This window comes from Falco naumanni, chromosome 8 (genome assembly GCF_017639655.2).
Source record: "Falco naumanni isolate bFalNau1 chromosome 8, bFalNau1.pat, whole genome shotgun sequence".
In the NCBI taxonomy this organism is placed as follows: Eukaryota; Metazoa; Chordata; class Aves; order Falconiformes; family Falconidae; genus Falco; species Falco naumanni.
In genome coordinates, this window is record NC_054061.1 from 63,399,108 (window position 1) to 63,411,270 (window position 12,163).

The 12,163-nt window shown below is 40.0% G+C and overlaps 1 protein-coding gene across 1 annotated transcript in view; it reads right to left on the minus strand.

Annotated features, from left to right (window-relative positions):
* Nucleotides 1-12,163, minus strand: part of HECW2 (HECT, C2 and WW domain containing E3 ubiquitin protein ligase 2) — a 168,146-nt gene that overhangs the window by 34,943 nt on the left and 121,040 nt on the right. The window contains exons 13-17 of the mRNA XM_040602976.1: nt 11,164-11,288; nt 9,526-9,711; nt 4,541-4,675; nt 1,600-1,702; nt 482-578 (exon numbers count right to left, since the gene is read on the minus strand). Coding sequence (XP_040458910.1) covers nt 482-578; nt 1,600-1,702; nt 4,541-4,675; nt 9,526-9,711; nt 11,164-11,288 — 646 coding nt within the window. The remainder of the gene's footprint in view (nt 1-481; nt 579-1,599; nt 1,703-4,540; nt 4,676-9,525; nt 9,712-11,163; nt 11,289-12,163) is intronic.

A 12,163-nucleotide genomic window follows, 5' to 3' on the forward strand; every position in this document is an offset into this window, starting at 1 on the left:
CAAAAACCAGCAGATACCCATTTTGTAAATTTTGGAGAAACACTAAAAATTCTGATTGATGTAAGATTACCTCCAAGGCCAATTTACATTTTTCTGTAAATGCCCACCGAGAAGATAAGGACAAAAGCAAATGCCATTCTGCCTCGTGCTCCCAGCTGTACATATGCCCAAATGAATGGGCACATCTGCCCTGCCATCCGGCTGTCTCGGCACGTTCTGAAGACATCAGCAAATCTCCTCTGCCAGTTGTTTAGGTACCTTTATTTGCTAATAACACATTACCTCTGCTCTCCTAAAGCTTATTTCAGGGAGTTACGCAGAAATACAGTAGAGAACTATTTCCCACAGCTCTATGAATATGTTTGAACAGGCCAGAAGTCGAAAATCCGCTACGTTCCACTACTAAAATTAACAAAAGAAACTAATTCTGATTAGCATTTTATATTGAAAAGGGAATAACAAACTTCACTAATTTTATTACCTGAGTGAATGGTTCCTGGTAAGATCTGGTTGACGCTCTTGTAAAATTTCAAAGATATTGGGCTGCCGCAAAAATGCAACAATCTTGTCATTGTAAGCTGAAAATGTCAACAAAAACATTATGCTGAAACAAGGAAACACTGAAAGACAGGACTGCATTCCTTCTGACTTCTGAACAATAATGACAGCAGACTTCATCTTCACTGGTTTAAGTTTAGCAGTATCGTGTTAATACTTTTTCAGGTAAGGCTACTGATTCTACTGTCATTTAGGGAAAACACTTCTTGATTATGAACCAAATCGCATTCTGACATGTCCTTCCCACTGTAAACAGCTCTAATTCTGCTAGCAATTTCTATTATATTTTATCAGTCACACTCAGCCAAGGTCAAACTAGAATATTCATTACTAGAACAAAGCTGCAAGGACCTTGGTTTTCCCTGCACTGAACTCCATTCTCAAACATTAAACAGCCATTGGAAACACCCATATCAAACCCTCACTAACTGCTGAGCGTGCAGTGTATTCACACCATGTCCATGGCGAGGGAAGGGTTTAAATTAGCAGAGATTTTCAAGTAAACATGCCACAGTACAAAGAGCCAGTTATAGTCAATCGGATTAATTTATCTTGATCTAGCACAATGTGACAGCTGTTAGATTCAATAAGCTAAATTCTGTTCTCAGTGGCACAGAAGTCCCTAACTTTGTGTGTATGTAACTGAGAACAGAAGTTAAGCTAATGACTAATTCCAAGCTGATTAACACTTTCTGGAACCCTGCCAAAATAGATGCTTAGACGTTGCACAAAAATCACTGGGAATACACGGAGTCCAACCAGTGAGGACACAGCTTAGCTCGCTGGCTTCACCTCCTCCTGTCGCTGCGGACAGTGAGCGAGCCAGGGAGGCGGAAGCGTTACACCGGTTCTTTGGTGCCGCACAGACACTTCGGTATCAGTCCTGCAGGTTGCAACTGACCAAGGGGGAAACGCTGATGGACAGCAGCAATCGTGACCATCGGTGACTTCCACCCCGCCCCAACAAAGGAAGAACCCAGCAGTGCCCAGCGGCCGCGGCGGCAGGGAGCGCCGCTCTGCAGAGGCCCGGAGCTGACGTACCCACTGGAACCACATCCTGGTACTGCGCTCTGCTGACGGTATTGAATGTGCTAGACGGTCTCGGCAAAACCGGTGGTCCTGAATGACGGGAGTCCTCTCCGACCTGAAAACGTGCAAGTAACCACAATGAGTGTCTCTGCGTCAGCCCATGTACTCGGGTACATAAAAGTGAGAACTCGCGTGGCTTAAAAACAAAAAAAAGCACGTACGTAAATGCTTTGCTTGATCGCTATCCCCAGTAACCACTGCGGCAGGAATCAGCTGTGTTGTATGACAGTTATTAGTAAAGCATTATTTAGTCTACTATGCCTATTAATACGAAGAATCAAACCTGATCAAAGTTTATTGCTATTTTAATATAATAGTCCCATTCTGAAAAGGGACAAAAAAAAAATGCAAACTGGGACTCCTTCAAAAGGTCTTTTGTACTCCAGACATCTTTATCCATATCAAAGGTTCTGAAAATCAAATTCTGCTCCTTCATTAGCACCTCTATCACCTCTGTGAATGAATGGAGTTTCCCTAAATTTGAACTGGAAACAAATTTGTGGCTGGAGCAGGAGGCTAAAAAAGCAAGTTCACATTCAGGCAAGGCAAACGAGTCCAAGAATGGTAAAACCACATTTCCTACCATCATTCAGTAAAACTGTTCTGATTTTTTTGTGTTCATCTTCTGGTATTAAAACATGTTGCATATGAACATTTTTTAGGGTAAAACCACAATGTACAGTTTTTCCTGGCAGCATTTGTGATGTCAGGGCAGCTTCTCCAGTTTCCTGTATGCTGAGGCTTCAGTCAGTTCTACAAGGTCAGTATTTTGTATTTCATCTATACAAAACATTTTGTTCAACCTCTTTTTCATCCTGCTGGACCTTTATGTTTACTTCTCCGTTCCTCTACCTACATTTAACGGTTAGCATTTGAACTACACTTCCAAGCCTCAAAGACCTCTAAAACATCTACTGCAAAAGATCAAATCATTATAAAGGTTGTTTTTCAATCCAGTCTCTGAGATCATGAAGCAGCAAAAGTCCTGAGGTATCTCCTGTGATCTTTGTGCTTCTCTCTGATAACACTCTCTCAGAAAAATGAAAGATTATTTCCTGTAGGCACTGTGCTGGAAAAGGAATGCCATTATTATTAGCTCCAGCTTCATGCTGCTGTTCAGCTTTAGCTAAAAAGGCATTCCTGACACTGGTTGATGTTTTCTTTAGAGTATCTCCCTGTAAAAAACGGGTCAGTGGCTTCAAAACATCAAAGTTCGTGGCTAGGCAAATCCAAAGAAAGTATTCTGAGAATTTTTTTCATTAAGTATTCGTTTTTTTGCAATAACATATACTTCCTTGATGCAATGGTTTAAAAATAGGAAAAACAGCTGCAAATATGCAATACTCAAGTTGTAAGCCCAGAAGAAAAAGTGGTGTTCAGATTCATACATATGCACATAAATGAAAATCCTTACATCATTAATCCCAGAATAAGAATACTGTATTGAATTATGATGTTTGAGAGATTCCTATCTGGAATTATACTTCTATTGAATTCAAGTTACAACTGTAACGATATCAAGGAAATAATTCTAAAATTACATGTACTTTAAGGAACTTCACATATCTAGATGGAATGAGAAGTTTTGACAGGCAGCCAGCACTGCGTATATGTAATATACGCGATGACTTCCTGGAGGATAAACTACGCTTATTTTGCAGCTTTTGACAACTTCAGCAGCAAGACTGACGTGAATCTCTCTGTTTTAAGTGCAGAGCTTCTGAACACTGCTTAAGAAAAGGTAATTTCAGTGCCTGTTTGGTGAAGTTAACAAAAAAAATATTCTTTTTGCTCTGTTATAAATCAATCACAAAATCACAACAGAAATACTTGCTTTACCCTATTGAAGATCTAAGTAGCTATATGAAGACACTTCTATTCCTTACCTGCTGTAAGACATCACTGCCTAGATCACACCACCACATTGACAGAAAATGCTATTTAAAACCACTTGTAAAATACATCTTACATTGAGGATGGGGGGTGGAAAGTTTTGTGGGTGACTAAACCATGTTCACACAGGACGCGCAGGATGTGACACGACACGCAGGCAGTGGTACGCACTCACACGCCGCAGCTCAGCAGAAACCCTGTTAGAGAAGCGGCAGAGAAGAGCCGTGCCTGCTCCGAGACAGCCCTCTGGCAGAACTTCATCTGCCACAAGACTGAGCCATAAAAAGGATGAATCAGAGCATTTCTCTTGCCATTCTGAACTGCGTTATCTTTAACTCCTGGCATGGAATAGCCCTCTCCCGAAAGGACAACTTAGAGCTAAGAGTATGGAGGCTAATGAAACACGGCAGAAGTCTAAGCCCTTGTATGTACACTTGCTCACGAGTAAAAAGAAGTTACGTGGAGACTGTTGGTGAAAATGGTCCGCAGCGACATATCAACAAAATAGTGGTTTCCATGTATTAATGTTTAGAAAGTAGACGTGAAATGCATATAGCAGTCTGAGAAGACTCTATGTGATAAGATTTTTTTATAGTTACTCAGAAAGTTGCACATCTAGATGTATCTAATGATAGGCACTTCCCCCCCCTCCCCCGACGTGCAGAGCTATATCACCATACTCGGCAGACGCCATGCTAGACAACAATAGGTATTTTGACAGCAAAAGACAGGACAGACACTGGTAGTCAGCACCAGTTTGCTCTCCTGTGGTTAAATGGGGTTACTGCGAATGGGATGTAAGAGAAACTGATATTCTTCCTCTGAAATCACACATTTCAAAAGCAACAATGGCTAACAAATAATATATCTTTGTGGATGAGTACCATACACTTACAGGAGAATCACGCTCTTTGGAACACGGAACTGTGAACAGAACAACGTGAAGGAGGACGATCCTAAAAACCCGGATTTTTTAAGAGGAGGGGCAGCTCCAACTTACCTCACCAGCACTGTGGCTGCGTTGTCTAGTCAAGTGCTGCCGATGGACTAACGCACTAGTGGGCCTGCTACTCTGCAAGGGAAGCCGGGGATCAATGAACGTGGTAGTGCGGGAATTGTGGTCAACAAAGAAAGCCTAGAGAAGGAGAAAGGAGAAAGAATTTATAGCCGGGCCTTTTTTTTTTTTTTTTTTAGTATGTCCAAGGTTAATGTCTATTCAGGATCTAGGTTTTATTCGTTGATGTGAGGCTTTCGAAAATCTTCCTCACATTACTGTGGCTTGCATTTCTCCTCAGCAGAAGAGGGATAACAGTTTTCCATCTCACCTAAAGGATGAATTCTTTAATGTGTTACTTCATTCATGTCTATAAAGTCCTTTGAAATTCTCATCCGACAAGCATCAGAAGCAGGAAGCTTTATTATATAAGATCATCAAGAAGAGAAGACTTAAATGTTTAATGAAAGTAATCCTGGTATGTATTCTCCCTTCCATTTCCTTCTAAGCATCTAAAAAGATGACATGAAGTGGCAAAACCACTCCCTTCTGTGAAATATTTACCATGTATTTATGAACACAATTGGGTGTATATACACCAAGTGTGACTGCATCCTGTGATGAACCACGATTACAGGCCAACCGGCATTTTTGCCATCCTCCCGATGGAACTATTCTAAGTTTGCTAACCTCTTAAAGAAAAACAAACAAACAAAAAGGTCAGTCAGGGACATAAAGATGATGGCAACAAAACCATTTAAAAGAGGCAACTGGTGAGAGCTACTATATATTGGCCAGCCAGCCAATTGCTCAAAGCAAGGTCACAGAAGCGTGTATCCTGGAAAGCGAAAACCTCCTACAATTCCATCCAATCTGAACCTGAAAGATTTCTAAGCTCTGAAACTTGAACTTTTTCCAAGCGCTGAAATTTAAACTTTTTGCAGCATTAGGGCTGCACTTGGAAACCAGCGCTGTTCTATTTCAACATGCTTTGCTTTTTTTCAGTCACAATGCTGGAAACATGTGGAAGTGGCAAAAAAAACCCCAAACCAACAACAGGGTTTTGAGCTGGAGAGTTGCAGGAAAGTGACATCTGGTTTGAGGAATCAAAGAATCTGGACCAGCTGGGTGGTGGTCGGGGACTGCAGGAGCCATTTCTGGGTTTGGTGAGGTCCTTCAACCACAGTTTCATCAACAAATCAGTCCTGCAGTGTCAGCAAGAGAAACATTCTCATCTTCCCCCATCCTGACCACTTGTTCCATCCCTTGTGCGCCTTTCCTGCCCTGTGCAGGCACCAGTGTTTGTGTAGCCATGCAGTGAACCTTGCTGGGCAGCTGGTCCTGCCTAAAATGACTCTTTCTGTCCCTCTCCCTGCTGGTTCCTCTAACCTCCATCAGCCCACCGAGGCTGAGAGGAGAGCAGAACTGGCTCTTTTGGCAGTGACACCAGCTTGCAGTGTTCTTGAAATCACTGTTTCAAATTGCTTGGTACAGCCAGACTAGAGAAAATGCAATTCTTCCATCTGCTATGATGAAGGTAGGTAGACAAACCAGCGTGTCATGCTATACAGCAACTAAATGCCAATTGTCGTTGGAGAAAATGTCCATACTTCCATTTCCCAAGGAAGGAGAAGCCTACAGAGGGACACCAGAATTGCAAAACCTTAGGAACACTCCAGAAGAGGGCAGGAAGCCTCCTGCAGCCCAAACAGCGATTGCCTATCCTGCAACCTGTGCCTACAGGCAAGGAATCACATCACCTGAAAAGAACTCTGTTTTGATCATCTGACATAGTTACAGATATGCATGCAGAACGACTGCTCCATGGTTCAAAAACTATAAAGTGTATTCAATAAATGCAATTTTAGGTGCAGCATTTGAGCCTGATGCAGGACTTGTTCATCCTGACAAATAACAACATCACCTGCAGCGCAAGCACAGAGATTAGAGAATGTGAAACCAGTGGGAAAGCAGAATGCAAACCATTTTGCAATTTCGGTTTGGGGCCTGCAAAATGACTGCAAGAGGTCACTGGAACATATCCAGTCTTTCTGAAAACGCTGATCCTAATTGATAGATTTATTTCATTTACCAGCAAGTGGTTGGTATAGGTTTGGTTTTAGTTGTTTTTAATGTCCCTCTATCTACTATTTTTTCTAGTCTGGTCTATATGCATTTATAAGGTGTGAAGTGCTTTCATTAAAACAAAAGTTGATTTCATTAAGTCAAATATAAAATCACTTTAAAAAAAAGTATTGATCCAATGTAGGAGAAAGTACTACCTAGAGTGACACTACACAGTTCTTGAGTTAACACAGCAATCTAATATTGCATGCAGTTGTTCCTTAGCATCACATTTAAATAAACAACTCAGTTTAAACATTAAGTTAAGACAATCATGTCTTACTAAATATGAATGTTTATATGCCAGCTAGTAGCAGACTACTTTAAAATAAGGCATAAATTAGTACTTTGAAGGTGAAGATTATCATTGGAGCTTCAAGGCTTTGGACTAATCTGGACATTGGCAAAAGCGTGGCTCACAGTCTGCTTTCAAAAAAATTCCTCTCATAACTCCTGTCTAGCTGTAATCCATAAATCTGTGATGCTTGAAGAGACTGACTTAAGATGGGTAGTGCCAAAACTACATTTAGCCCATTAAACATGGATAGTTGCCCACGTTATCTTTCCAATTAAAGTCTATGAAACCTGCTAAAATAGCTTTTCTTCCCATTGAAGATGTTAATAATCAATTACAATGTATTCTTTCACCGTAGAAAGAAAAACCAGAAGTGACCTACAAGAACTTATTACGTATTGGCACATCTTGTGGAGATCTATTTAAAAAGCATATACAGTTGCATCTGGCTTTAAAATATGCACACGTGCTTACACGTACAGCACAAATGCACCGGGGCGCCGATCTGTACAACACATGTGTGTATACATATGTATGTGGCAATGCAGAATTCCAAAGTTACCGGCCTGAGTTCTGCTCAGGGACCTGTCTAGCCTATACAACGCCTCCTGCTACCACCTTCTCCAATGGTCTTCTGCTTCCCTGTGGTCAGTGACCACTGAAGGTCCACCTGTAATGCCAATCAGAAACTACATCCTAGTTATGCCAGACCTTTGCATGCCAAACGTATTTTATCTTCTGTAGGGGACACAGAGAGGAGTGGGCAACTGGGCTTTGCCGTGCAGCTTTGAAGAGAGTTCCGAGGCAGGCAGTCCCCACCTGACCTTGGAAGACAGCCCGCAAAGAGGACAAGCAACCAGGACCACACTGCCATTGGGGAGTAAAAACTCTAGTACTCAGCACTCCATAAGGGTCAGAACAATCACTGTGCCTTTGTGAGCAAGAGCATCAAGCCTCTCACTATGATATACTTAGAAAAATAAAGGAAAACCTCATCTCAGCACGGAAGAGTAGCCAGGGAAAGGAAGTATAATTACATATTGTGGCATGGCTGATTTCTACTTACTTCTCTTTGGCTTTATGCTTTTATAAAGGCAGGACCAGTTTCAGTTTGGTCTCTTCAAGCACTGCTCTCCCCATGTACCGGCCATCATCTCTCTCGAGTGCTGAATATGCTTTTCTACTGGCCACAAGTGCTACTTGTGATAAAGGCAATTCACTTAATGAAAATGAACAATACTGAGCCTAATTCAAAGTGAAGAAATCCCAGTGGGGGTTTATTCAGTGCTTCCCCTTGTTGATTAATGTTGTGGTAGCACCACTGTTACCAAATACCACAGCAGAAATCCAAAGGTCTAATTCTCTCTATGGAGAATCTATTAGAGTCAATTGAAAACTGCTCTATTCTTCAGGAGAAAACCAGCCTCTGAAGAACTGAACAGAAAAAGAATGACTATAAAAAGAAAAGCGTGAGGGAGGCAAAGAACAATGTTGGTATAATTGCACATGCCTAACTGTGCTGCTAATGAAAAAAACAGTGCTTTCCAGAGTTAATAAACCCAAGAAGAAAACCACCCTCAAGCACTTTTTCTACCCTTCAGTTGTGAATCTGCCTGTAATCTTTTCAAGCATCGAGATCATTAGTTATATGGACATGCACAGCTAACTGCACCAAGACAGATAAAGGTAAGAACTGAGAAGCTTAATATGGTTATAGACCTAATTATACATATAAATGGCTGTTCTTTGATTTTAAAATATTTTATTAGAAATTGAAAAGCACTACCTGTTTTGAAAAACACTGACAACTCTTCAATATCCCCATTAATGAAACTTCCTATACACAATTTCTTTCCTGTTAACCACTATATAACCAATAGAGTGATCATCCCCAAAGCTATTCCAGTCTTAAGTGCATCCATTTTATCTCAGGAACTGATGAACACTGGATCTACTTAGATTTTGGGTAGAGGACTCACCTAGAAATATGTTTAGCTATTAAAAAAACCCAGTGTAAATAATGCACGCTAATGAATCCCACTCAAGACTTTGAGACTGATGAAGGGAAAAAAAAATGTCCTAAGGAAAAGCTTGACAGTTAAACAATAAAAAAACTAATACAAATGGTTCAACAATAATTAAATAAAATTCAGTAGAAAATAAAGTAATGTTACATCTAAATTATCTTACGAGTACACAGGCAAAACTCCAAAGACTTCATCGAGGTACCTGTATTTACACAGTAGGTAAGTCTTTGCAAAAGAAGTTTTAAACATCCAAGGGAATCTAAACAACTTATTTCATTGTAAAAAGGTTACAGATTTTCTAGCAATTTTCCTTGCAATGATTAATACCCACTTTTCAGTCTCCTTCTCCTTTGCATATAATGTTTTGTCAGCACAGACAAGAAATTCCAGTCTTCTTTTGGCACAGGCAGGAGACAAGGATGCACACCTTTTACATCTGGAGAACTACGCGTACTTAGATTCTTGTTAAGAGCAACCAACTGAGTCCTGACATCACAACATCCAAGATCAGGCACCCAACAGAGATGTGTGTGCATTACAGTTACCTTGCCCTGATGGTCGTGTTTCATTTCCCAACCTCTTGGCAGCTCCAGCTGTTTGTTAGCAAACATGTTGAGGAAGCCCACCAAATCACGATTATGCTGGTAGCGCTCAAAATGGTGCGTGTCCCGCCGGACTTTGGTGATCATGTGCTTCAAACACGTGTTATTTGTAAACATGCGGTAGGCACTCTGAAAAATAAATAACAGGAAATACTTTTAGAAGACAAAATTTCTCCTTAGTACAAAAGACAACAGTTCCACTGTAAATAAATTATCTAATCATCTATAAAACCTTAAAAATTATCTCCAACTAAGCCACAACAATATGAAAAACCATGGTCCTTTTCCTGGGGCTTTGGGATGTTTGATGTTTCTTATTTTGCTTGATATATACAAAATTTCATAATTGACTCACTTCACAAAAGTGTGAAATATATTACAGATTCTATTTACCACACTTGTCCCTGGAACTGTGAAGAATCCTATAGCATTAAAATTACTTTAAAAGTGGAGATTTCATAGCTATGTTCTGATATCTGGAATAATGAGTTGAATACAGCAATAAAGCTGTTAAGTTTTCTGCAGGGCAGGAATACATAAGCTTGTAGAAATCTACATAAATACTGTTTCCAGCTATTGATTTTTCAAAAATACCCTATCACTGCATGTCCACGTGGAGTTTACGTAATAAAATTAAACTAAGAGAGTAAAACGAGAGCCCTAGGGAATCGGAAAAACTTTAAATAAAAGGGGTAAAATAAACAGTTAATGCTGTTCCCTTCATAAAAAACCCAGCCAAGCAGAAACCAGGTCTTTCTGTCAGGATGAGCAAGAGACCGAAGCCAAGACATAGGCCCCCCTACTGCACTGTGCCGTCACCTATATCACCCTGTGCCCCTGCACTTCCAGCCCTTGGCCAGAGGTCTTTTCTACCTCTGTCCTACTTCATATATTTAAGATAAAGCTATGCAAGCTAAGCAGAATTATTCAGGTACAGACAAGCATATGTATTATACCAAACCCAAACTAACACTGACCAGGAATTAAAAAAACCACCCTGAATTATTAACAAGTGTGCTTGCAGACAATAAATTGTTAATTCTGTTACTTCTGTTTACACTACACTTCCCATTACACAAAGGAAAAAAAAATTGAAAAAAAAAAAAAAGATATAAGAAGAACTGAAGAACAGGCAAAACAGAAAAGGAAAACATATATTAAGATGCTTTTGTGTTCAGGGTGAGATCTAACATGTTCTGATATAAACCAGGCCACTCGGGGGAAACAAATCATCCATATACAGCAAAGTGATCTTAAAAAATGAGCATCATTTTCATTCTTAGAATTGTCTCTAACCCTCTGCAAAGCACAGTAAGAAAGCTATTGCTTCGATAAGCAACTGAGTTGTGACATAATAAAGATGAATTGAGTGAAAAGTAAAAACCATGGAAGCTATAATACCAACTAGGATGCCTCTAATAGCCCAACTGCAAAGAATGACGAGTGTTTGAATTTATCCGGCCTCCCTAGATACTACCAATATCTTAGCATCAAACGCTGAGCAATGTCTTTGTACACAAGACAACTATATTTATAAGCACACATTTATGAAAGTCTTTCAGCTGTAGACACTATACTTACAGGGTTAGAATGCAGCACTGTAAAGAACTCTGGGCTGATAAGGAATTTCACAGGGGGAGACTGGAGCAATAAAGTAAGTCTGGATCTGGAGGTAGAGTGAGGCAGCACGTTCTCTCTTCGAAAATCTAACAGCAAAGTGAACAACAAAGACTTCCAGTAATAATCAATACCAAAACCCCACTGCAAACAACTATATTCATTTGAATCACACAAGCAAGAAAAGCACGAGGTATACAACTACTGCAGATTTATTAAGTCTTCTCCAAGTAAGTGTACCTGAATGTCTTCTAACACACAACTGAAGTCCCTCAAAATACCACCGTCTTAGTTCAGTAACTTTTACTTGTTGCCTTTGGTGAACAATCATTAAAGAGAAAAAAACCCATCCAATTATTTGGGTTACCAAACACGTGCTTGGGTGTAAGATGCAAGAAGGTCCCTGCAGCCAGCCCACATTACTATACTGTAGCTGTATGCGCTAAGTTATTTTTTAAATGCCAACTAATGGATATAAAAGTCATTGTCCACTTAAAAATGTTTCATTCCTCCTTTAGGAAAAAAGCCAATAAATCACTGCCGTTAACACAGCCCCAATCCTGATATTTAAGCAACTTATGTAAGGTACTTTCTTGGCAACCTTTTCCTTTCAAGTTTCAACTTTCAGTAAACATTTGGTGGTTCTCCTAGCTACTGCACAAGTGCACTGATTTTTCACCAGTACCAGGAACTGAAATATATTATGAGTGGTATTTCTTAAGATGTTAAGAGTTCAATTACCTTTGAAAATCAACAGGGCATTTGGATGCATATTTTAACATAAATAAAAATTGCAAATTCAGATTGGGTCTGCACTGATTTGACTCTAAAATGTATGCTATCTTCCACATTTCACAATTTCTTTTACATACCACTGTAATTCGCACAGCTGCCCATCAAATGAACATTAATCACCTAGAACACAGCTACCGTGGATATAAAAGAGCATAAGCCACAGGCAGAG